We start from the raw sequence: 27,380 nt of genomic DNA on the forward strand, positions 1-27,380 counted from the left end.
ACCCCAACTGTCCAAAAAAAAAAAAAAAAAGAGTTGAGGTTAGACAGACTCATCTCCTCTCAGCAATGCAAGGATCCAAGACAACTCCAAAGGACTCAAGATGGAAAATGCCGTCCACACCCAGAAGAAGAACTATAGAGTCTGAGGGCAGATTGAAGCACATTATTTGATCTTTTTTTTGTTTGTTTCTTCTACCTTGTGGTTTCTCCCATTGGTTCTAATTCTTCTTTACAATATGACTTATGTGAAAATAGGTTCAATATGAATGTCTATGTGGAGCCTACATCAGATTGCACTGCCATCTGTGGGGAGGGGATGGGGAGAGAATTTGGAACTCAAAATCTTATGGAAATGAATAGTGAAAACTAAAAATAAATAAATTTTTAAAAAAGAGTTGAGGTTAGGACAAGAGAAAGGTAATCTAAGAAAAAATTATAAATATTACTTGTAAACAAGCTCTGATTTGAAGGTAAGACATTCTATGAAACCAGTCAAGTTTTTCTAAACCCAAATGGATTTTCCTATTGAAGAACCTCTAGGATATGCTATTTGATTATACCCTACAAAAAAGAGCTTTTTAAAAACTAAAATATGGGGCAGCTAGGTGGCATTGTAAATAGAGCATGGCTCTGGAGTCAAGAGTACTTGAGTTCAAATCAGGCCTCAGACACTTGACACTTACTAGCTGTGTGACCCTAGGCAAGTCACTCTGATTGCCTCACCAAAAATAATAATAAAATAAAATAAACATAAAATAAACTGGATGAGATAATTTACCTCCTATCTTGAACCATCAATAAACCTGTGAAATACGAAGTGCAAGTTTCATTAGCACCATAGCAGAGGGGTAAATGGAGGTTCAGAGGTTGTGACTAACAGCTCCAGTAATCAAATCCAGACCTTTGAACTTCATTCCTACCTCCAACAAGCTGTAATCTTGATGGTATAAAGCAGGGATTTTCTTTAGCCCTTCTTTGTATTCCCAATGCTCAGCACAGTGCCTGGTACATAGCGGGCACTTAATAAATGCTGACTTCCACTTAATTCCACTCAGAAGTTCCTTCACCTCCTGTAAGTTTTGATTTGCAGAAGGTTTCAGCCAGGACAAAAGTATAAAACAGGAGAAATACGTTGTTACAAATATGGAAACAGACCAAGACCGACTGGGAATTTCAAGTATGTTAAGAAACTGATCAATTTGTGACACACTGTAGACATGGAAACTTTATTCTTTAAAAAAAAAAAGGCATGTGCTTTTACATAAATCTACAAAGAAGAATTCAAATATAGAAAAAATAAACTATATGCAGTGGTAGGAGCTATGCAAACAGCTCACCTCATTCCTGCAAGGAGGGACTTAAGGCAGGAGAGCAAACTTGGAAAAAAAAAATTCAGATATGCATAAGAGAACCAAAACTGACATGGTTTTGGTTCAAGTTAAAGTTGAGTCACAAACATTTAGACTTTTTTTTTTTGCATTTCAATTATTTGTATTAGGCTTATATACAATTTTTTTTTCCTGACCCTTAGGCTGGAAAAGTCTTTACGAATGAATAAGCCAACCTAATAAACGTGTGCTGGTATCAGTACATGTAGAATGTAGACACACCAGTCAAAAATGGGAAGAAAACTGTCAGAAGCTTATTTCCAAGTGCCTTACATGATTGTTCTACTCAATAACTGTGACCAACCATAGGAAGATATTTTAGAAAACTGTTGTATTTTACAATCAATCCCACTGCCCAGTTATTAGTGAGCGCTACATTCAGAAAGCCTAGTCCACAAGAGAGGCTACAACTGCTTAATCCAATCAAGTCACAGTTTGTAGTCTTAGCACCAATTCCAAACGAGCTCATGGCTTCATTCTGGCAGTTTTAACAAAAACAGAACATTGCCTTTTCCTATAGGAGACGAGGATCAGTCTCTTCAGCAGCATGCAATCACACTAACACTGTCTATAAAGGTGCATATCAATAAAATGGCTTGTGGCATTCCATGGAGTAATACATCTCATTCAGGTTTCAAACAAGGTGGAAAGCAAGACATTGACTAAAAAAACCTGACCTACTCATCTAAGTTCTAAGAGGCTCTCACTCCTACCCGTCCCATCCTCCCTTAGGATTCAAAAAGATTTCAGTGAACACCAGGAGATTGTCATGGTTTGTTACAAGCACTACAAAATTCAATTCTTAAAATGTGTTCCCTCTACCTTAGTTTTCCCTAAGCATCCACTTCAGATTCTCTCTCCAGGGCAATCATTAACCAGTTCTGAAGTTCAACAGACAATGACTAAGAAAGATTTCCAATCTCACAAAGGTAAAGGTAGTTAAAATCCAACTTGGGCTATAAAAACTCATTAAACAGCCCCATTATTCAGAGTTCCAACTATACGTTTCTATCTTAGAAATGAGAAGGCTAGATTTAATACTTTGCACCTTCCTGAAAGTTGTCATGCCACTGAAAGAAATGAATGCTAGAGAAGTGCGCCCAAACAGAGAAACCTGGGTACTTCGTATTGATAAGCATATTATCTCTTAGAGATATATTTAGTGGACCTACCAAGACCTTAATTTAAGCTTTTTTTTTAATTGGGGAAAACAAATAGATCTAAACAGATTTTTCTGTTTTAGGAAAGGCGTTGGGAGGCTAACACTGATAGGTTGAGTGTGACAGGACAAGCAATGCATTTGATGGTAGCTGTATGTGTCACACTGAACTCCACATCTGACCAGTAATTTGACCTTCAGTGGGAGCCATTTCAGCAATCAATATGCTGTTGCTTCTCATATTTGAGGTGTGGCTTCTTTCCCTGTCTATTCCACTGAGATGTAGTATGCTGTTTATTATTCCACAAGAACAAAATATAGCTTGAAACATATCCTTCAAAGACAAGTTTATGGCTACGTGTCACTTAAATGTAGAGCGATAAGGAAGACTGAATAAACCACTAGGGCAATTATGTCTTGTCAAGAGGTTTTTTTGACACTTGTGAATGTAAGAAACTAAACAGACACAAACACTGCATATTAGAACAAGGCTGCCACACGTACACAAAATCCCACCTTTTTATTACAGCACATGGTACTGTCAGATGTGTAAACAAGAGTGTGACAAATGGGAAAATATTGAGGCTGAAGTATACAGTCATGCCATTAACAGTTCCATACTATGAACTTTAAAGATACAAAATTGTCTTTACATTGAAAAACTTTACAATGTTCTGAGTTTTGCTTTGTTTTGTTTTCCCCAGAAAGACTTCAAAATGTGCTGTGAACTTCTACAAGCAGGAATTAATGTTTGGGGGGGGGAAGTAGACAACTTGTAATATATCTATTAAACATACATAGCAAGAGGTAAAACTATACAGAAGATTAAAAGATATTTCACTACAAGGCCAGTGAAACTGGGGGATAGAAAGCCAAAAACTTACATGGTTGTATTTGGTCACGGAGTTAGAAGTGGGTAAGTGATATCTTTTAAAAAATTACAGAACATTTAGTTGAGGAAAAATTCATGATGAAATGAAATTTATCCTTCTGTAATAAAAAATTAAAAATTCAGGTTTTTGCTGACTCGATTTATAAACAATATAGATTGAAACTCTTCCTTTGACAGCATTAGGAGAGTTGGCAAGAAGCATCACCAAAGTCTTTTGGGACCTTCTAGTAATACAAGCAAATTTTTTCCCCTTAAAACAAAAAATAAGAAAAAGATCCACTTGTCAAATAAGGCAGATGCTGCCTCTTCTCACCAGGATACCCATTCCAGGGAAGAAAAAAGGGGATTTCCCTTTAGGCCAAGAAACCATTTTTAAATATCTTAGTTTCTTGCCTCACAGGACCTACTTCTTCTTGATACAGTCTCTAACATGATATCGAAAGGGCTTAACAGTCACTCTTCCAGAGTTTAATTGTTTTGTCATTTTCTAATGCAGCTGATGCAATGATGTTTTCTGTAGGGTGACAAGCTGTTGAAATCACAACATCTGGAAAAAAAAAAAGACAACCCCATTGTGTGCAAGCTATTCATATATGGTCCTCAATTGGCAGACGTGACTCTAAGTTGTCCTCTAGAAACTGATGGAGGTCCTGCACCCTTTAGTCTACCCTCTTGTTCCATTCTCCCTCATAAGCAAAGGATACACGTCTTAAAAGGTGGCACTCAGATCTTTGGTACTTTGGCCCTAATGAAATTATTTTATTTTTGAGAGAAGGCTGGAGGGAGTGGAGAGAGGGGAAGAGAAAGGGAAGACATAAGCAGTCAGTTGAACCTAATACTATCCTCATTTTTTGAGTATTATGTTCTAAGTAGAGCTAAAAGGGGACAAAATGACATATATTCATTTTGATCTTAGAAGTCAGCAATTTTTTCAGCCAAATCAAAGAGCTTTAAAAAAATTTTAGGAGGGGTGTAGCTTTTATTTCCCTGTGCCTAAAAGAAATCAAGACCTACTTCAAGCAAACCCTTTTGCTCCAGTCTCTCCATAAATACAAGGAATGAACAAATCATGTGAGTTCAGGACATGAGAAAAGCAATCAATTACAAGACCTCTGTATATAAAGTGCAGGAAGCATGAGGACCTAAAGGAACAAAGTATCAAAAATTTAAATATAATGGTCAGAGGAGTAAGTACTAACTGAACATCAAAGTATAAAAGCAGCAAGCTTTGTAAGTCCTGCACCTGAATCCCAACTTGTTTTGTGGACTTAAACTTGCCTGTCAATTAAGTGAGTAAATAGTTAGGCACTTTTATGGCCAGCCCTGTGCTATGGGTAGCGGAATACAAAGACATGATCCCTCTTAGAGCAAACAGTTTTAATAGGGACAAAAAACATACTAGAAAGAAGAACCAGGTATACAGCTGTGTGATAATAACACACAGAGAGAAGAAATTGGCATGGGCTACAGTGGTCACAGAATGTTATTTGTGGGAGTGGAACTAGACTTTATAGAAAGATGAAAAAGAAAGATGTTTGATGGAGAAGGGAATATTGTAACTAAGACAAATCACAATATGAACAAAGATTGTTCAGGAATTAATCAAGCAATCTGCCAAACTAGACTGTATATGAAAAGACTAATATGTTAAGAGACTCAGGAGATAGAGATACTTGAAATGGAACATTGAGCTAATTTTAGTTCAGAACAGACTTTCATATACACACACAATCTGAGAACACTGAACATGGCCTGGCCAAAGCCAGAGGGAAGAGAATGCTTGTCTGAGGCCTTAAATGGCGCAGAAAGAGCAATAAGGGAAACCATGGACAGGAAGCACCAGCTCTGTGTTTAACAAGGCGGGTGCACAGCTGTTACACCATTCTAATAAACAAAATCCAGATCTGACAGTTTAGGAAATCATCAGTTAAAAAAAGAGCTTTGTTCTCACCTGTATGGCCTTGTAATTTCTGTACGATCTCTTTTGTCTGAAGGTTCCAAATGTAAACCAAGTTATCTTCTGACCCAGACACAATCCACTGTGATACAAAGTAGTAGGAGTTAGAAAGATTAAAGTAGAGAGAAGTTACACGTTTCCCGAAATTTAAGTCCTCAATTATTAAAGCCCATCTTTGAAGATTCATTTCATATTATTTGCAATGTTATCAAGTCTGAAAACTGAATTCTTCTAGCAGGTTTATATAACTAACTTACAGTTACTGCTAAATTCAAAACTCTCTGGGCAGACTTTAGATATGTTTGCCTTCTTTCAGATTATTCAGTTCTTACATAGCAGAAAAGTTTCCCTTTCATTTCTATATACTTATATATGTACATATCTCCTGCTAGAAATTTAAACTTTTTTTTTTTTTGCTTTTTGGTGAGGCAATTTGGGGTTAAGTGACTTGCCCAGGGTCACACAGCTAGCATCAAGTATCTTAGACCAGATTTGAACTCAGGTCCTCCTGACTCCAAAGCCAGAACTCTATCCACTGAGCCACTTAGCTGCCCCGAAATTTAAACTTTTTGAAAGCAAGGATTTTTTTTTGTTTGTTTTTGTCTGCCTGTGGCCAGGTACACAGAGCCCCTCAATGAGTAACTTCATCTATTGTGGAATGGGTATTTTGCATAAATCGAGTTATATGTCTTACACTATCACCTAAACTTTCTACCATCACTTACTTATTTTTATCTCTCAACCACCTTTTTAAAGACTCAAAACCATAAAAATAGCCACATGAAACATACCTTTCCACCAGTGACTGAAAAATTAGCGAAAATGCAGTATTTCTCATTCTTGTGACCAGTGTATGTCTTCAGGCACTGAAAGAAAAGAAAGTTATTCTCAGGTTTATCTTAAACTTAAGGAAAAAGTAGCAATTTACCCAGAACCTACATAAGTCAGTCATTTTATTCTTAATTTCATTTGGATCAGTCAATCCTGGACACAGCACAAAGGCAATGATCATTATCATCACCATAGTTCCATCTGTCTAAAAGAACCAGGCCATCTGGTTTATCTTCGTAATTTCTTGATCTTCTAGTTTGTTAATTCCACAGGATCCAAGCTAAGTCAGGCAGTCCATCCATGTTAATGGACTCCTCTTCTTTCTTGTATGAACCACCTAGTGAAGTCAATAAACATTTATCAAGTGCCTACTACATGCCAGGTATTGTGCTAAGTGCTGGAGACACAAACACCTCATGAGTCTCTCTTCGTGTAACAAACTGACACCAGCACATCTGCTACCCCTAACCTTCAGAAGGGCTTCTTAAAAATAACAGCAGCTGACATTTAAAGAATACTTTAAGTTTCACAAAGCCCTCTGGATACGTTATCTCTTATATCTGTACAGCATTCCACAAAAGGACTTTGTTCTCTCTTAGGGGGAGAGGAGAAAGGAGGGGAGGAGAGACAGAGAGAGATGAGGAGAAAGAGGGGGAAAGAGAGGAAAGGGGAGAGAGAGAGCGAAGGAGAGAGGAAGAAGTAGGGAGGGAGGAAAGGAAGGAGGGAGGGAGGGAGAGAGAGAGAGAAACTATAGACAGAAAAGCAGAGTTGGATAATTCTTCATCTTCATGGACATTTAAATTTTGGTCAGCATTGTACTGATGTGATTAAAACCAATTCAAGTCATTTTGCATTTTCTAGCGCATTCGTCATGCATATTTTTATCCTGCTCAAATTGGCTACTCAAGTAGCCTAGTCCTAGTGATGATTCAACAGCCAAGCCTTCTCTAAAGCATAGACATGCATTCACTTTCTCATTACTTACTCCTAAACCTGAGACTTTATATTTAATTACCATGCAAATGTATCTTTCACCAAAATCCCCCCAAAAAAGAGATAACCTTTAGTTCTTAAAAGTTATACCACATAATGCACAATAAGACTTTGAATATTGGAATGATTGTCTTATCTAAAGACCAGCCCTTATAAGACCAGAAAAGCTCATCACCAAGTTAGCCACAAGATGCCAAATTTTTTAGCCAGGGCAATTATCAAAGACCATCTAAGTCAGAAGAGTTCCAATACACAATGGTGGAGAATACTCACACAAACGAAACTATAGCTCCTTGAAATATTTTATTGGGGAGATACGTTTGTTATCTCACACTTTTATATTTAAGTGTCAATCTGTGAAATTAAATTTTTAGGCAATGTGGCCAACTCTATGAGGTACCTAGCTATCACTAAGATTTCTCCTTCTGCCCCTGTGGCACTACTATCACATAACACTCAAAGTAGCAAACCTGATGGAATGATACTTTTAGTATGCCTTTATAATTTGTCCAATTCAAACAAGTGCTTACCTTCCCTTTGCTGTAGTCCCACAGCTTAAGAGTGCTAGAGATGAAGAGAAAGCAATGAATCAATTTTTATTTCAGGTCAGTTTGTCCAATTAAATTTGCTTCTTATGCTGGTCTATTCAAAAAGGGACTTTCTACTAAAATAATAGTACTTACATTTGAGTTTTATATTTTGCTTTATAATTAGAACTCTAGGATTACAAACAAAGGTGGAGAATCTGTTTTGATCATGTAACACATTCCGTAAAAATTCAAATCTGCCCCCAAACTTAAAAATAAAACATATATGTCTAAAGGGCTTAGATAGCAAATTAGTTTTAAACATTCATAAAGATCCCAGAGCAAAGGAGCTTCCTGATATTATGAAGAAAGTAACTTCCCATAACCATTTACTATTCAGTACACAGCCTCAGTCATTCCAGAAATGTGGGCACAAAAATTCAAGTTGCCAGAGGAACACATTTCATAGCAAACATATCACAGACCCTAATTAAGTCTTCCCAGTAGCAAGACAAGATGAAATCCCTACCTTAGAGACCAGTCAACTTTTAACTCTGCAGTCCATGTGATTCTGCGTATACTGTCTACCTTATCCTACTCGTTCAAGTGTAATCAAGAAATTACAAATGCTAAAAGCTACTTCAAAGAGTAAAGTGACTACCAAGGCTTTTTATAGTTAGTCTTCCCAATCTGTAAAATGAAGGAGCTGAACTAGTGCTAAGGTTTCTCCTAACTCTGATATCCTAGATTTTAAGTACTTATACTTGTTTTAAAGTAATTTATTCTCATTTATACATTTGATTAATATAACTATCGTAAGAATCTTAATATTGGTGTAAAAGAAGTCCTTTTTGTAAATGTATTTTCTTACAAACAAAAATAAATGCATAAAATACTTACTTGTCCAGAGTTGCAGCAAGAATGTATTTACCATTTGGAGAGAATTTCACAAAAGACACAGGAGGATTATCATCATCTGTATTAAAAATGAAAATCTTAAGACACATTTCAAATGTTTAATCCAATTTCTATTAAATCATGCCACTATGTAAATACAACAAGAAATTTTGTATAAGATGCCTCTACTAGTATTGAACATTATCGTTTTGTGGCTCCTTTCAAAAAGAGAATTTTGCCTTAGTTTGCCTAGGAACACAAAAAAAATGGGGAAAGGTTAGATTTCAGTTATTTCCTCAATCCATTAGATAAACCACTTACCATGAACAGAAAAACTAGTCCTGAAGTTTCCTACTTATATATTCTTTTAGAAACTAGGCCATTTGTCTTAGAGCAAATTACTGTTTATGGATTCTTCTGGAAACATTTTAACTTCAAAAGTGCTGAAGTTTAGGATGCTGATCAGAAGCCTATCTCAAACATTCAACTCCTCCTCCCCACATCCAGCCTCTAAGAGATGATGGACCAAACACCTTTTATAGCTTGGTAGGGAGGAATTGATGCTTGGGAGAAAACAGTCAATGACTTTTCACTCAAGTTCTGTGGATCATTTTTCTATTGGGTTACATACAAATTACCCCATTTTTGTCTCAAATATTCTGGGGTTTAATTAATACTTTACCACTGAATGACTGAAGTAGTATGGGGATAGTGGATAGGTGAGGAAGACCTCAGTACAAATCCCAACCTCTGACCCTTATTATGTGACCCTGGCAAGTCACTTAAATCCTTAGGCCCAGTTTCCACAACTGTAAAATGGGACTGGTGGGGGTGTTAGGATCAATATCCTCTTAAGGTCCACCTCTAAATCTAGAACTGTAGGAGTGATCCTGAGGTAAGGATACCAGCACTGATTATAGACTCAAAGAGCTGAAAAACAATGTCAATTAAGAAGTGGTTGATCTTTAAATATCAGGGGTTTTTTTGTCATTTTTTGGTTTTTGTTTTTGTTCTTTTTTTGGTAGGAATGAAAGAGTAGTGGTTAAGATCTGTGATTCTACTGTTGTGGCAAACTCCCAAGGCAAATTCCCTCTACGGGAGATTAGCAACTTCAGTCATATTTGCCTCTGAGAGTTTCAGTGATGTGCCCACCACCACACAGCTAATATGTGTCAGAGGTAGGATTTGAAAAATGTTTCTGATGTCAAGGTGACCGTCTTGCTGCTTCATCACCCTGATTTTCTGTATAATCCAAATGTCATAATCCTCTAATTCTCTGAACTGAAACATTCAAGTTTTTTCCTCATGAGAACAGGGATCTAGACCCTACTATATTCAATATTTGATATAAGGTCCCTATCTAACTCTCACAGTTGATGACTAATTTTACCCTTTCACTTACAATCTACTTTGAAAGTGAGAAAGTCTGCCCAGAGTGCTCGTGTACCATACGTACTCACCCTCAAAAAACAGTGAAATACATTTTATTATCCAATTTTCTAGTAGGTTTATTAACATGCCAATCAATCTTCAGAATTGAGGGATATGCTGTAAAAGGGGTGAAGAATTCAAACACAGTGGCCCTATGACAGATGTTCATTTAATCTTATCTGTTCTATTTCATTCTACTTAAAATGTAAACACAAGCATTTCCTTGGCAGCTGCCCTAAAGCGTTTGGCACAACCACCAATTATAGTAAAACTTATACAACTCAACCTAAGGACAAGAACAAAATATATCTAATTCTTAAGAAGCTTTCAAATACAACAAAATACATAAAAAAGATTAAAGGCTAGATTTGGCTTTAATGATTTTTTTAAATTCATACTCAATTGTCAATAGGGACTATTTCACCTATGATAGGTAGTTCCATAAAAACAATAATATAAAAAGATGTTCTTTTACAGGCAGTTCTTAAGGGAAGAAATCCAAGCTATCTACAGCCATATGACAAAATGTCCCAAATCACAAATAATTAGAGAAATTCAAATTAAAGCAATTCTAAAGTTCTACCTTACACCCAGACTTGCAAAGTTAACAAAACAAACAAAAATATAATAGTAGCTAATACTTACATAGCACTCAAAGGTTTGTAAAGCATTTTACTTAACTAATTTAAACTTCACAACAATCCTATGAGGGAAGTGCTGTCATCCCCATTTCACAGATGGTAGAGAGAGGTTAAGTGACTTGCCTAAGGTCACATAGCTATGTAAGTGGATGAAGATGGATTTGATCTTCCTGACACCAAATCCAACATTCCCCTTGCAACTAGGTGGCTCACTGGCCACTAGGTGCCTAAAAAGACAAATACTGGAGGGACTGTAGTAAAACCAGCACATTGGTGCAGACACAAATTAGCATGGCTCTCATAGAAAGCAATGTGGACCTAAGCCCAAAAAGTTACTAAATGACCTAGCAATATTTCTATTAGACCTATACCTCAAAGAAATCAAAGAAAGAGAACGTCTTATATGTAGAAAAATATTTATAGCAATTCTTTTTGTAATGGCAAAGAACTAGAAACTAAGAAGTACTCATCAATTGATGAGTGGATGAACAAATTACAGTAAATAAGTGTAATGAAATAGTATTGTATTGTAAGAAATGAATAGGTTTCAGAGAAACTTGAGAAGACTTAAATGAACTGATGCAGAACAAAACGAGACCCAAAAGAACAATTTAAAATCATAACATCAACACTGTAAAAACAATACAGAAAGACCTGGAAACCGATCAACACAAGGATTCATCATAATTCCAGAAGAATGATGAGGAATGCTATCTACCTCCTGGTAAAGAAGTGATGGCCGAATATGCAGGAAAAGATATTCTTGGATGTGACCAACATGGGGATTTGTTTGCTTAAATAAAGTTATTTGTTGCAAGATTTTGTTTTTCAAGGGGAGAAAGAGGAAATAGAAGGGAAGGAAAAAAATGCTTGATAGTTTAAAAAATGAAATTTAATGTAAAACTTTGGTAGACAAAATTTTCACTATAAAAATATTAAAATAGAGCCAAACACTAGGACTAAGCTAAGGAAGCCCCAGATTCACCAAAGAGTCTGAGATGTTAAAAAGCATTTTAGGGGTAGCTAGGTGGTGCAGTGGATAGAGCTCCAGCCTTAGAGTCAGGAGGACCTTAGTTCAAATCTGGCCTCAAACACTTGACACTTACTAGCTATGTGACCCTGGGCAAGTCACTTAACCCTGACTGCCTCACCCAAAAAAAAAAAAGCATTTTAACTGTAAGTTAATGATATCATCTGGGACCCACATAAGAGAGTATCTGCCAAAACATCCTTTGAGACGCATCTGCATAATAGCAATTGTTCACAAAACAAGAATGCAAGCTTCTCTTCTTCCCCACCCCAAGCCCTTGTCCAAGTTCTCAAGGTCAAGATTTATAAGGTTTCCATATGGCAAAAACTTGATATTTCAATGCAGGTTAATTAACTTTATAAAAGTTAACAGTTAACAAAAATAACAGGTGAATTAATTTAATAACAGAATAAAGACTAGCATGTAGAACTGCATCAGGAACAAAGTAAGGTAGAACCTGGCTCCTGTTTTCTATCTAGGAAGGAGACACACAGGACTTAGAATGACTACATTTACTCAATCATCAAGTTTATTCACAGAAAGACTGCATTCCAGACCTTTGAACCCTAGTTCAGTAGGACTTTTCAGAATCCTTTTGTTTTAGTAATCCCCTGAAGCCAAGCCTATATAAAATTATGGCAGTAGGCAGTTTCTTTTGGCTCCTCCCTTATCCCAACTCTTAACATCCTACCAAAGATATTAGCTGACAAAGAGTTTAATAGAGTTGGGACAGGGAGAGGGAGAAAGATACAGAATGAGTGCCACAAAGGCCTGGAGTGGGATTTCAGGCAATGGGTAATATGGTGCATCACTGCATGTTTTTTTTCCCATACTACATGGAAGTATTAATGAACATTACTATAATATGTACGGGGCAGAGAAGAGTTGGAAAATATAGATTAAATGACTGACACAGAGTACTGAGTGGGTGTAGAACCAAGAATAGACCAAAATATTTAATAAAGAATCCAAAATGGGAAAAAGAATAAACAATGTTTTGTTAGGGTTGGCTAACTGGGAAAAGAAAGAGGAGACTTCAAAAGGCTATGATTTACTAAATTTCAAATGTGTATTTTCATTTTTCAAGACAAATTTTTACACAAATGTAAAGGTCTTTCATAAGTAAAGAAAGGGAGAGAAACTTAGGAAGACATATAGATGATATTAGAAAATAAACAATGTTTGAACAGGCGCAGGAGCTACTAAAAATTAATGTTATGAGAAGAACAAAGACAACAAGAACAGTGGTGTCATGATATCACAGGTAAGCGGCATTACAGTAACAAAGAGTAAGGGTGAAAAGAGACCATTAAGTTTGGACAGGAGATTACAGCTAATAACCTCAGAAATCATACTAATCTAATAAGTAGAATAAATGAAGAATAAAAAGATAAGTGGGATGCCAGTTGCATAGACAGAATTGTTAAAGTATCACTTCAAGATCAGAGATATATAGGGATTCAAGAGAAGATGGAAGAAGCTCAGGGAGAGATTCTAGGCCCCTATCAGGTCTTAGCGGGCAAGGGTCAAATCATTCTCACCTTTGTATCCCTTGAGCCTAGCATAGCATTTGCACATAAATGTCACTTGATGAACTCTAAGCTATGTTCATGGTACAGAGTTCAGAAGGATGGCTGTTGGAGGGAAAAACTAATGAGAACTTTCTCAGGTAACACAGTAAGAAACCGAGATAATTTGAAAAAAAAATGTCTTTTGTTTAACCTAAAGATCCTAACCCCTAGGGAAAGGAATGGAAAAATGAAGAGAAGACACCAAAAAAACCAACAATTTTAAATCTGACCTGATTTAAGGAAGAGATGTATCAAAACCAAACCCAAGAAATGTCAGTGAAGGAAGAAGTTAGGAGGAAGAAGAGCTAAGAGAAGTCAAAACCAAGCTCTCTATTTGCATTTCAAGCCACCATGCCAAGAGGAGTTATTACCGTAAGATTTCTTTTAACTAACTTCATCCTTTAGAAAAGAAGTGTAATGGAGTAGAGGCAGGGTAGAAAAAAAAAATTCTCAGAAAACCATGAATCATTAAACACAAACAAAAGAAAACTTTATTTACTTACCAATAAGTGTTTTTAAACATTGACCTGATGCTGTATCCCAGATTCGGCTTTTGAGAAAAACAAATAATCAGTGTGCTAATATAGGTAAAAAATTGATAGTCTTTGAATTTTAAGGATTAAAATACAAGCAACAACAACAACAACAAAAACCACAAGTAAATTATTTCAGTTTTTAATGCATGAAATTAATAACTATCAAAAACAAGTAATCAAATATAAAATTGGCTCTGTCCCTTTCCAATTATGAAGTTCTACCATGTTTGGCTTTGACAATGACTTAATAGCAAATGTACGTACATGCAGTCCTGACTGATCTCTTCACAAAAATCTTTCTTATTTCTTCAAATGCTTTATTTTAAAAATTGCTCTGAACTCTTTTATAACACAATCTAATGCAGCCAGCCATTCCTGATTATTGAACAGTGTGATTCTATTTTTCTGCCATTACAAATACTGCGGCTATGAATATTTTTATAAAAAATCTTTTTCCCTTTTCAGCTTGTTGCCTTTTCTTCATATACTTGTCAATTCCTCTAAACTCTACACCTCCTGCAACTGAACTTTATTAAAACAATAATAGCTAGCATTTATAAAGCAATTTAAGATTTGCAAAGAGCTTTACAAATATCTCATTCTATTCTCACAACCACCCCCAGTGGTAGGTGCTATTCTTATCCCTATTTTACAGATGAGGAAAGCGAAACTTAACTGACTTGCTCCAGATCACATTCACCTTGCTTGTGCCTGAAGCTGCATTTGAACTCAGATCTGCCTCACCACAGGTCCATCGCTCTAACTAGTACACCAACCTAGCTGCCCCCAGCAAAAGAAAAAACACTTGGTCAAAGCCAACTAACACTGAAATCCTGTCTGGCAATGGATTCTGCATTACCATCCATAGTCCCCTACCTAGGAGGAATGTTCTCCACACCTAGTCATTAACATTCTGCTTGACTTCTTTAGCGTTGTTTCAATATTGTAGCCATTTTATAAATTCTTTTCTTGGTTCTTTTTTCTTTACTCTGTGTCATTTATACAATTGTTCCTATGTTTCCCTGAACTCATTTTTTCATTGTTTATGGTATTGTATTCACACATCACTATTTGTTCAGCCAAACTTAGCTATTTTCTTGCTACCATAAAGAATGCCATGAATACTTCATTAAAATCAGGATCTATCATTCGCTTTCATGGAGTACATGCTCAATAATGGGTCTGCTGGGACAAAGGACAGGACCCATTTAGTTTCTTTTTCTCATATGACTCCAAATTATTTTTCAGAATAGTATGACGACTCATACTGATTGTTGTTCTGTTTATTGTCTTTGCCAATTTTATAAGATTTTAAGGAAGAAATCCCAGGCAACAGAATTGATGTGTTGAAAGGTATTCATTGTGACTTGTCTCATTTAATGTTTGCATTAATCAACAGTCCCACTAATATAGAGCACTTGCTGTCATAAAACTAGTTTCACTTTTGGGGTCATTTTTTGTGATTCTGGCAGGTGTTAGGGGATATCTTAAAGTTGTCTTGATTTGCTTTCCACTGGTTACTAAGGAATTTGAGTAATGTTTTCACTTTTAAATACTTTTATCCTCTTATAATTGGTCATTGGGGGAATTTCTTTAATCTCATATTTACCAGTCTATTGGATTCTGGATCATGGATTTAGATTTTGAAGGGAACTTAGAAGTATAATGAAACTTTCTCTTATAGATGAGGAAATCAAGGGTCAGGGAGGTGAATGACTTGCCCAAGGTTGTACAAGTAGTAGGCAGCAGAGCCAAGATTCAAACCTACATCTTGTACTTCCAAATTCAGTACTCTTTCTATTAAATAATGACACTTTTTGTCAAACCTTTTTTGTCAAAACCATTTCTCAATGATATTTTAAGTATTACCCACTGATCTGTGCAAAAAAACTGCATTAAGGCAGAGGCTAATACAAAGTTTATACTTACCAGAGACCATCGTAACTACTTGACACTATTAAGGACCCATCACGATTAAAATGAACCTATAATTGAGGAAGAAAAAAAGCAAACATTTAAAAACAAATCCATCTATTTGTGGACTATTCCATAACAAAACAATTTCTAAGGGTTATAATTTTCAGGTACCTGAATAACACTTATGTACAAAGTGAGATTAGAGCCATAATTCAAGTAATAGTTTTAAAAATATACATCATGGATTTGTGATTTATTTTACTGTATGGTTCTCTACACTAACTGCTAAATCCAATGACTATTACTCATTACCCAACCTCCCCAATTTTTCTAGAGTTCTGGACACTGTTGAACAGTATGCTGTCAAACAACCACCCCTGGGCCCCATCCAGATTCTCTTTCCTTCCTTAGCTTTCAAGACATTTCTCTCTCTCAATTTTTGGTTCTCCTTCTAGACTGGTCCTTTTCAGTCTCCTTTGCTACATCATCCTTCTCTTCCTGCCCTCTAAGAATGTCCCACAAGGTTCTTTCCCTTCAATCTTCTGTTAAATCTTATCAGCTACCATGGGTTCAACTATCATCTTTAGGAAGATGACTCCCACATTTATATATCCAGTCCTTATCTCTTGATCTCTACTACCACATAACCAACTCCCTAAAGGACATTTCCATCTGGATGTCTCATAGGAAACTGAAACTTATGGCCAAAACTTAAAACCTGTTCTCCCCATCCCTAACCCAATACCCCTCCTCTCTCCAACCCAACTTCTTCCAATCTTCCATTTTTTTCCTAACACCACCATCTTTCTAATCACCAAGATTTATACCCTTGGTCATCTTCAAGTCTTTACTCTTCCTCAATTCTTATATTGATTCAGTTGCCAAGTCCTTTGACCCTAACTCTAAATGCTGTATCCATCACCCCCTCTTCAGAATTCAAAGCCTCCACCACAGTTCAAGGCATCACCTCTTACCTGAACTACTTAACAGCCTAATTCATCTTCCTATATCTAGTCTTCATCTATCCTCCACATAGCTACAAGTTAATACTGCTAAGAGATCTGACCCTATCGCCCCCACCCCAAGCCTCCAACAGCCCTCTACTTCCTCTAAAATAAAAAGTCCTCAGCCTAGTATTTAAAGCTCTCTATAATCTAGCTCTCACCTACCTTTCCAGACTTATATTACTCCCCTTCCCACATATTCCAGCTCCCTTTTCTGTGCCTTTGCATGAGTAAGTTCCCCATGCATGAAATGCACTTCTTCTTCATCTTCAAGTCGAAGAATCTCAAGATTTCTTCAATGTATAGTTCAGGTGCCACCTCTTACATGAAGCCTTTCCGAATAATAGTAGTAGCAGTAGCTAGCATTTATATAGTGCCTATGTGCTAGACACTAGCTAAGCACTTTATAAATATTATCTTATTTGATCCTTAACAACAACCTTAGCAGGTTGGTGCTTTTATGATCCCCATTTTACAGCTGAGGAAACTGAGGCAAGCAGAGGTTAAGTGACTTGCTCATAATCACACAGCTACTAAATGTCTGAGGCCGAATTTGAATTTAGGACTTCATGCCCAGTGTTCTATCCACTGCACCACCTAGCTGCCTCAATGCTAATCCTGTTCTCCCCTTTCCCCTCACCAGTTATTAATGCCCTTGCCCTCTTGAAATTATTTTTATGATAAGTAGAGACTGTTAGGTTTGTCTTTGTATTGCCAGTGTCTTATACACAGTCAATCCTTAGTGCCTGCTGAGTCTAACTGAATTAACTTCATGCACAAACGGACAATATACCCATTACGTTTCAGGATGGATAGCACACATGGACAAATATAATTGAATCACTTATTGATATACCTAATTTAGTCTAGGATTCAGTAAATATTTACTGAGGAAATCTAAAGGCAGTCCCAACTGCTATCATCTACCAGGAAAGACAGATATGTACACAAATAACTATTATATCACCCTTCCATTCCATTATTTTCCCAAGGGAGTGCTATTTACATTAGGGTAAGAACATCCAGGGATGTTCTGAAAGACTAGACCAAACCACCTGATTGAGTCTGAATTACCCTCTCAACTTGGAATAAAAAAAATAATGCTTACTTTAGCTTTAGTCTTTCCATTTAAGGCACTGAAATTGATCTGCACTTCTCTTTGGAAATTAAAAACTTTGTCCTCTGTCAAAGATAACTAGGTCTCCTGTCACAGATATTAATATCACATATCCCTTAGGCCCAAGAACATTGCTAAGGCTCTTTAGGGAAAGCTTTTTGACATTCATCTTGGTCTATACATCCCACCCAAAAGAGCCATTATTCCCAGCTCGTGTCCTTTTCTCTACCAATTCTGTCTATGAAGCTTACACCCTTTCAGGCCTAAATGAAATTCCAAATAAGTTCCCTGAAGTCCTTTCCACATCATCCTACTAGCAGCATTGGCTGGCTAATAATCCAACCCACTCTCTTGTATCTGTCAAGCACTTTCAAAATTTAAAAATTACTTAGGCCAGGGGTTCTTAACCCAGTTTGTGAACTTTTTTTTAAAAAACATTTTGATAACTGTACTTCAATATAATGGTTTCCTTTGTAACTCAAAGTGTTTTACAAATTTAAAAACTTTTTTTTTTTGGTGAGGCAATTAGGGTTAAGTGACTTGCCCAGGGTCACATGGCTAGTGTCAAGTGTCAGAGGCTGAATCTTAAAAATTCTGAGAAAAGATCTGTAGGTTTCATCAGACTGTCAAAAGGGTCCACGACACAAGCAAGATTAAGAACCCCTTGTAGTCCAGGTGCTTTCCTACACATGTGCATATTTCACTTTCTCCAAATGCTGTGAAAGGGGTTCCTGTTGTTCCTATTTTATAGATGGGCAAACCAAGGCACAAAAGAACTGATCAATGTTCACATAAATAAATTTGAATTACATGGTTTAATACTCAGTTTTTAGTTTCACGGATTTGTTTTATCTTTATTGTTGTGGTTGTTTAGCTGTTTTTCAGTTGTGTTCAGATCATCATGACCCTATTTGGGGTTTTCTTGACAAAGATAATGGAGCAGTTTGCCATTTCCTTCTCCAGCTCATTTTACAGATGAGGGAACTGAAGTAAACAGGGTTAAGGGACTTGTCCAGGGTCATACTGCTACTAAGTATCTGAGACTGGATTCGAATTTACAAAAATGAGTCTCCCTGTGCTGTATCCATTGCATTACCTAACTGATCCTGGTTTTATCTCCAAGTAAATAATACCTGCCTGTCGAGTCCATAAATTACCTTTTTTCTCGTTTTTGAAAATCAAACCTGTGATTTCATTCACATAAGGAACTCTCAATAAGGAAACTCCTTCTTACCAATGAAGACCAGTAGCTCATAGCTATAGTCTTAGAGAGTTCTTAGGAAATTGAGAAGTGAATTGTTTTTTCTAGGTTCCAGGCCTTCCTGCCTTTTGGGTCAACTTTCTATCCATTGTGCCATGATGTGCTGTAATAAATTAAAGTTGAAATGTATATAAGGGGACTTACAGCTGAAACTGGGTCAGAATGAGCAGGTAAAGTCTTGAGGCATTTTCCTGTTTTCACATCCCATATCCTCACACTTTCATCAAACTAAAAGAGAAAAACAAACATAAAACAGTCAAGATGGAAATTTCTGCAATACTGGCAACCTCCTGAATGCCTTAGACAGCAAAAGACAATATGAATTCCTTTAAGATACCCTGCTCCCTTCACCCAAGTGATTAAAAACCAAAGTATGATAGAAAACTGGCCTATTATCTTGATTACACTTGTTCATGTACAATTAAAAACTTACAGATCCTGAAACGATGAGGTTGGACTGGGGATTGAAGTTGCAGCAAAAGACGTAATTACTGTGACCCTTCAGTGTTTTTAGACACTTCCCCTAAAAAATAAAAGTATCAGACCAAGTTATTTTTCCCCCCAAATGCTAGCATTTACCTACAAAAAATCACTATTCAAACTAAACTTATCAGAAGGTCAAGAAAAAATTTATTCTAGAATCTCTTGAAATTCATACTTCATCCTATATACAGGTTATATAAAATATTCACACTGAATCACAGAGCTGAACTAGTTGACCTAAGGTCCCTTTGGAAATCTCTCATTTTACTTACCCAGAAAGAGAGAAGGGATGTGCCCTAAAGTATTCTCCTTACAAATACTAAATCCCTTGTCCATCTCTCAACTACAGATAGTTAATAAATGTTGGGGGGGGGTAGAATCTAACTACTTACAGAGCTAACATCCCATATCTTAAGAGTTTTATCATCGGAAGCAGATACAAGAAGATTGGAATCTGATGACCAGGCAACATCTGAGATTCCCTTCAAAAAAAGAAAAGGAAAGAAAAAAGCAGATTAATTCTCAGGTGAGACAGGCAAGAGATATATAAAAAAATAAGCACTAGCCACTTAATAGGAAGAAAAAGCTTAGCTAATGCATTAATACATAAGAAGAGTTATATTCTTAGAAATATGAAGTACTGTCAAGACACCCAACTTAGCTGCCTTGTTGAAAGCTAGCAACTACTGGTGAAACAGTCATGAAATTACCTAACATTTGCAAGAAATGACAAAGACAGACAAAAAGTATAGCAAAGCTTTAAATCAGTTCATTCCCAAATCCGAAGCCAATGAGCCACATCTTTTAGTTTTTAAAATGCTCTTATCCCCTCAGGTTCCACTGTATAACATTAACTTATATCTTATAATAAACCCCAAAGAGGTATTTTTTTTAAAAAGCCTACCAGTTTGTGACCAGATATTGTTTTCTCAAATTTTCCATCATATGCTCCCCAAATTTTAATGAGCTTATCTGCAGCTAAAAGACAAAAATATTTATTGTTAGTCTATCAGAGATGGGTAATAACTTCGACTTTCACATGGTCTCATTTGATGCTATGAGCTACCTCGTGAGATAAGCAGTTGGTTATTCTTCCCACCTCCAACTTCTGGTGAAAACTCCAAACCCAAGTAGGAAAAAAGGTGTTCTGACTACAGCAAAGTTTGCTTTGTCATTACATTTATCCCTTTATTAGATTAATGTCAAGCACTGAGGAGATCTTTTCTAACTATACCTGAAGTACCAAGATTAAGAGGAAAGCTGTGACATTTCTCAGCATGAGTATACAATACATACCTCAGGAGGTACGAGTGTCTCTGGGAGTTTTCTAACTACAGATCGTAGGGAAAACTGGTGGACACAACACTCTGCTTTAGTTCTTCATTTCACACAATATGAAAAAAGCTTTTGCTTTACACCTCAAGTTTGAAATGAATCAAATAGGATTTAAATGCCCATCTCCATAGCCTTATGTAACTAAGACCTAATTTGATGATTTTTTTAAGGGGTAACTCCAAAAACATTACCCTCATTATCCAGTGTGATCTGGATAACAAGAGGAGTCAAAAACAAATTTAAACAGATTTAAACAAAAAAAAAGCAGATTTAAAGGGTAGTTATTACTCAGTTAAAGTAAACCTGGAGGGAGATCTCTAAATGGAATTCTCCAGTGAGCTGTTCAACATTTTTATCAATGAAAGAGGATGACATATGCCTGTCAAGGGCTTGAGGCTGGGCATGACAGTTAATATCCTGAATGACAGATACAGGTTGCAAAAATATCTGACAAAACAGGTGCAGTGGATAGAGCACCAGCCCTGGAGTCAGAAGGACCTGAGTTGAAATCTAGCCTCAGACACTTGACACTTACTAGCTGTGTGACCCTGGGCAAGTCACTTAACACCAATGCCTAGCACCCCCCCCAAAAAAAGACAGAACAGTTGTCCAAATCTATTAAGGTTAAATTTAATTGGAATTAATTGTATACTTGGGTGAAAAAAAATAGAACTACAAAAGTAAAGGATGAAGATATGGCTATACAACAGTTCATTTAAGAGATCTGGGAGTTTTGGGGAGACTAAGTTTTATATGAGCCAGTAAAACATGACCACTGAAAAAGATTAATTTAATTTTACTTTAAGGATCTAAAATTTCATTGCTGGGCACTCTAACCAATGCAAACAGAAATCATTCTTTGTTTTAGTGAATGGTACTCATGAGTTGCTATGGCTAAATCACCTGGTAGTCAACCTTCTAGCCTTGGCTAAGTTGATTCTCAGACAGGCCTTAAGGTGTATATTTAAAGCCTTCCCAACTAACTGGGTCAGACCTGCCAGAGTGTGAGCTCCACTGATTGTTTTCAAGAAGCCAGCTACTTCCACACATTGAAGCATTACCTAGGTCTAACTTTAGCAGAGGAATGCCATCTTAGCCTGGACACTATGCTTCTATTAATGTATAAAACAAAGAAAAAAACCACAGTAAAACATAAGAAGAGTATGTGAAGCTGTGTATCCAAATCTAGACACACTTTTTTAAAGGCACCTTAAAATTATGTCACTGGAGTAATTGAATCTCAACTTAAGATGTTCAACTTCAGACTTGGAGGGTGATGCATAACTCTGACATTACCTATGACCCTGTATGTCACTTACCCCTACTGAGCTGAAGTTCCTCATCTGTAAAATGAAGGGCTTGGACTATATGGCCTACAAGATCCCTGGAAAGCTCCAGATACAATATCCTATGATAGTTTAAGGATCATCATATGAAAGAGAGAGATCAAACTTTTTCTCTGGTTCCATAAGGCAGAACTGGAGACAAGAGTTCAGAGTTTCAGAGAAGCAGATTTGTGCTCTATATAAAGAACAAATTTCTGGGGCAGCTAAGTGGTGCAGTGGATACAACATTGGCCCTGGATTCAGGAGGACCTGAGTTCAAATCGGACCTCAGACACATAACACTTACTAGCTGTGTGACCCTGGGCAAGTTACTTAACCCTATTGCCTAGCCACAAAAACAAAAAACAAAACAAAAAAAAAAGAACAAATTTCCTAACAACTGGAGCTAGCCAAAAGTGGAGTGAGTTTTCTCAGAACAAAGTGGATTCTCCCTCACTAAGGTTTTTGTTTTTTTTAAATGGGAGCTAGCTGAACAGTAACTACAGCTATTTTATAGAGTTCCTATTCAGATAGGGGTAGGCCAAAGTAACCTGAGGTCCCTTCAACTCAGATTGTCAGCAACACTGACAAGAACAATTTAACATGGGAGGACTGCTAAACTGGCGGTATCTCAAGGACTTAAACCCTAGCCTCAATTTTCTCAACAACCAAATCTGATAGTGACATTACATATTTGAGGTTATACTTACAAGAACTTGCTAACCATTCTCCATTTGGACTAAATTTTACCGAAGATACGGCTTTAGTGTGTCCTGCTAGTGTGAACTTTAACGCGTAGTTTGGCTTTACAGGTGCAGGCTAGAAAGAACAAAATTAAACATCAGAAAGTGATCATGGTCAACCTACTCAGATCCTTACAAAGTTAGAACGGGTACATTTTACTTAGGTGAAAAAAGAGAAATAACAATTTTCAACAATATAGTAAGTGGCCAAGAGATCAACCTCAGTGTGCTAGTAAATGCTTAGTAACCTGCTTTCTGAGACAAAAATGTATACATGACACACTTTTAAGTTTAATCTCTATTATTAACAATTTCCCTATCACTTTGTCTATACAGTCAACAAAACAATAAAGCAAGCTCTGATTTCAGCATTAACCAGATTTTCAAGGTGTAAATGCTCACACTGAAAATTTAACAGTTGGCTCAGCTGCTCTGAGCTTAGCTCTAACATACCCACCTTTGGATTAACCTTATTTCAATATAAGTTTTTACATGCTTAATTTCACCTAAAAGTACATCAGATCTTTTAGACACACCTTGCTCTGATTGGCTGATGAGGAAGGTGTAGATTGTGTTTTTGTGGCTTCTGCCTCTGGTTTCTTTTCTTCGGTTGCCATGGTTCCGAAACTACTAAGTCAGATTGAGGGTGCTTAGGGATGAAGGAATGATCAACCAGAATGCTTTGACAGTGAAAAGAAAATCTGTGTTCAGCAATCTGAACCTGTAAGGGGAACAGGAAGAAGTAGGGACAACCACTATTAAAAGAAAATTTTATTAAAAATAGCAGTATCTAGAAAAAGTTAATAATAAACATTTAGCTATAATGCTGAACCCTATCATACAAAAATTTCTCATGTCATAGATAAATTTTTAATTGAAATAAATTAAAGAAAGCCCATAGTAATCCTAAATTTCCTGTTCCTACCGTTCAGTTTATTATTCATAGCCAAGATACCCTTGAACTATCTTTGCATTCCATACACAGTAATATCCCAAATTAAGGAGGCATTTTTCATTGTTATTCAAAAGTCTAAGAATGCTGTTGGGAATAGCTGAGATCCAGTTATTTCTTTAAAGATTACTTTTAAAGGATTTTTTTTAATTCATAAGACTGACAGGAAACTAGGATACTAAATGACAGGACAAAAACTAAATCCCAGCAAGATTTAATGGTTTCATAAGTCATCCAGATTCCAAGACACACACCATGTGAGACAAGTTAAATAGATACACTAAAACATAAGCCCAGTGTACTTTCGAAGGCTTATGGTTGTTATCTGCTGCTACAACTTCCATACTATAGGCTTAAGGATGTTTTCTACAATGTTTCCCTAGTGAGCTGAGAAGCTCATTTGCTTATGAGATGACCAGGAAACACAGCTGAAAAGTGCAAGCCAAAGTCGGCTTTGTGTTGGAATTTCAACTGCCTTGCCTTCTGTAGCAAAGCTTGAAATGCTGCACTGATACTCTGCAATCAAGACTCATACTGCAGATGAAAAAAAAATCTCTACTGCAGCTCAATTAGATTTCAGCTTGACAATGGGAAGTATTGAAAATCTGTACTGTAAGTAATTATTTCACCTGCCTCTTGGATCAGTAGCTCTGGATATAGCCTCAACACTAACTTCCATTACCTGCCTACATTAAGCACATACCAGCTTAATGAGAAGAGGTAAATGTCTATTTTTGAAACCTAGTATTTTTTCCATCAGAAAATCTTAAAAATCACCACATTAGAAACTGTAATTTCTCCATTTAATTTAGATAGAATAAATTCTCACTTAGTTTAAAATGTCTTACCCGAACTTCTGGTTGCTCTAAGGGGAAACTATTAAAAATCATACTAACATTGGCCAAAGAGTCATTGAAAAGAGAAGGGTGGAGGTGGGAGAGAGGGATTACATCATAAGCACCCACTTTACAAGTCTTCAGGCAGACCAAAAAACACACAGGTATCAGGCCCACAATTAGGTGTTTTTCCCCCATACAAAACCCAGAGGTTTTAATTAGTGACCCTAACCCCTAGTATATCCAGGAAAGGCTTAGGGGACCTAGTGGTCAGGACCTGGCAAAGTTTAAGTCTTTTGACATCTGGAGGAAAGGAAGAGAGAATGGCATCAGAGGGATGAAGAGCAAAAAATAACATTTAGTAGCTGGCCTAACCACTTCAAAAAAATACCAAAATATCTGAGTAGGGAGAAGACCAGGCCAGGAACTCTAGCCAGGAACACACCTGAGGACTACAGGTCGAAGAAATAAAAAGAGCACTCCCTCTGCCCTCAAACGCATGAGCTAATCTCAGGTGACAGGCTCTGGTAAAGCCAGAAAACTAACTCCCTTAATGAAAAATAGAAAGAAGAGCCCCAGCCCCAGTAGGAGTAGTGGTCATTCCTAGGATGAAATTCTCTCTTAACAGAGAAAAGTGCAATTGGGTGGCGAAAAGAAGGAAAATGTGCAATTAGAAAAGTGGAGATCCCTGAAAATACGGAAACCCATCTTACAGTTTGACCCAAAATTAAGGGTTTTGAGTAAGAGTGCAGTGAATTGGGCCTTCCTGGGAAGATACCATGAGGGGATCACTAAATAAAGGAGAAGCCTGATTTCTATTCACATCTAATAGTTCACAGAGTTTTTAGGGGAGAGGAAGCAGAATGAGTCAGAATAAGGCTAGGCTGTCTGAGTAAACGAGTGAAATGGGGGAAAAGGAATAACTGAAAGGGCAGTTATTGAAGAAAAAAGGAATGCTACCCTCTTAATCTTCACCTGGCTGTTTCAGGATCGATTTTTCTTGTGTGTGATAACGGGAAATAAGGGAAAACATTTGGGGTTTGGCTGCTTAGAGGTTGGGGTACACTGGAGACAAAAAATGTAACAGAATCAGTGCATTCCTTCTGAGTCCAACCCCAGGTGTTTCTAGATGGGGTAAAGAAAGGGTTAAAATGGGGATTCAACTGTGGAATGAAGCATCCTAAATCCAAACCCAGGTGTTTCAAAGTGGAGTTTTTTGTTTGTTTGTCTTTTGTTTTTGTTTTTTCAGAAGAGTAGGGGGATAGTGTGGACTGTATGATTGATTAGATCAAAGTGATCTGTCCCTAGTGACCTGGAAAAAGAGGTGGTCAAAGAAGCTGAGTCCAATCCAGAGGTTTCAAAATAAAGGGGAGATGTTGCAGCTATGGGAGAGGGAAGGAGGTAATTGGGGGTAACCTCCCAACTCAAGGAAAGCTATTTCTAAAGGTGTTGGAGGAATGGAGGGAGAAGAGGGAAAAGCAACTGAAGCTATGGGGCTTGGCTAACCTGAAGAAGATACAGGAAAGGAGTCTTGAGGAATGGGGGGCACCGCCTTAGTCTCTGCCAAAATATTTCTGGGAAGACTGGGGGGAGAGGGGGAGAGAAGAAGAAACAAATTGGGGCCTGTCCTTCTGGGAGGGGAGGAGTAATGGGGAACAAACGAGGTCTATCCACACTTAGTGATTATGGGGTGGGGGTAAAGGAGGGACCATCGGTGGTTAGCTGGAGGAGAGGGTGAAATGGGCAGGACGTGGACATCCAGGGCGAGGGGGGCTGCAGGAAGGGGTGCACCCCACTCCCTCCATCCCTTGCAGGCTGCCTGGGGGTGGGGAGCACAGGGGCCCCGGAGGGAACCAGATTCTCCTCGTAGAAGGAGCGCCAGGGAGGCCTTTGGGGGCGCACCCCGGGCTGGCGAGCAGGCGGCCGCAGCGGCGCAGGCCCGTCCCCCGCGGTCTGGCAGGCGGCCGGGGGCCGGGGTCCGGGCGCGGCCGTTCCCCGGGCTCGCAGGCCCAGGCCCATGCCCAGGCCGGGCTCAGACACGCAGACGGACGCCGCCCGCCGCGGGCTTACCTCACCTCCGCTCGGGGCGAAGCCTCCTCAGCCGCAGCCGCTCATGGGGAGCGCAGCGCGGCTGGGCCCGGGCGAGGACCGACGACCAGCGCCCGCCGGGACGAAGTGGAGGTGGCAGCAGCAGCCCAGGCTCCTCCTCCCGGCGCCAGGCGGGTAATGTGGACGGGCAACTCCCCCGGGCGCATGCGTGGCGATGGGGCGGGGGCGAGCGCAGGGGCGGAGCCAAGGGCAGGGAGAGAGGGAGGAGGAAGGAGGAGGGAGTAGGGACACAATACCGGGCTGTTTCCGAAATGGAATACGGCAAGCCACAAAGGCCCAAACTGTCAGATACCTCAAACTCCTTAAAGGTTTAACTAGCGTTCTTTCACTGCGTCTTTATGGCGTAGTAGGAAAGAGGCTTTAGACGTCGCCTAATTCAAACCCCTCGTTTTACAGATGAGCGAAACGAGGTTCAGAGAGAAGTGACTTGTTCTTCTGAGTCTTTG

General features: G+C 37.9%; 1 protein-coding gene across 2 annotated transcripts; it reads right to left on the reverse strand.

Annotated features, from left to right (window-relative positions):
* Positions 1-3,047: 3,047 nt before the first annotated feature.
* On the reverse strand, positions 3,048-27,059 carry WDR5 (WD repeat domain 5). Of its 2 annotated transcripts, none has more exons than XM_020981926.2 (14): positions 26,901-27,059; positions 23,574-23,758; positions 23,005-23,113; positions 20,539-20,612; positions 20,027-20,116; positions 19,585-19,674; positions 19,296-19,379; positions 15,782-15,837; positions 13,820-13,866; positions 8,647-8,722; positions 7,750-7,783; positions 6,187-6,261; positions 5,390-5,477; positions 3,048-3,985 (listed from the first exon to the last, which is right to left on the reverse strand). In XM_020981926.2, exons 2-14 carry the CDS (start codon positions 23,652-23,654, stop codon positions 3,885-3,887), a joined length of 1,005 nt encoding a protein of 334 aa, XP_020837585.1. In that variant the 5' UTR covers positions 23,655-23,758; positions 26,901-27,059; the 3' UTR covers positions 3,048-3,884. The 2 variants fall into 2 exon arrangements, with proteins under 2 accessions (XP_020837585.1, XP_020837584.1); XM_020981925.2 differs by having other exon boundaries at positions 26,896-27,059.
* Positions 27,060-27,380: the final 321 nt, after the last annotated feature.

This window comes from Phascolarctos cinereus, unplaced genomic scaffold, assembly GCF_003287225.1.
Source record: "Phascolarctos cinereus isolate Bilbo 61053 unplaced genomic scaffold, phaCin_HiC Scaffold_2;HRSCAF=192, whole genome shotgun sequence".
NCBI classification, from domain to species: domain Eukaryota; kingdom Metazoa; phylum Chordata; class Mammalia; order Diprotodontia; family Phascolarctidae; genus Phascolarctos; species Phascolarctos cinereus.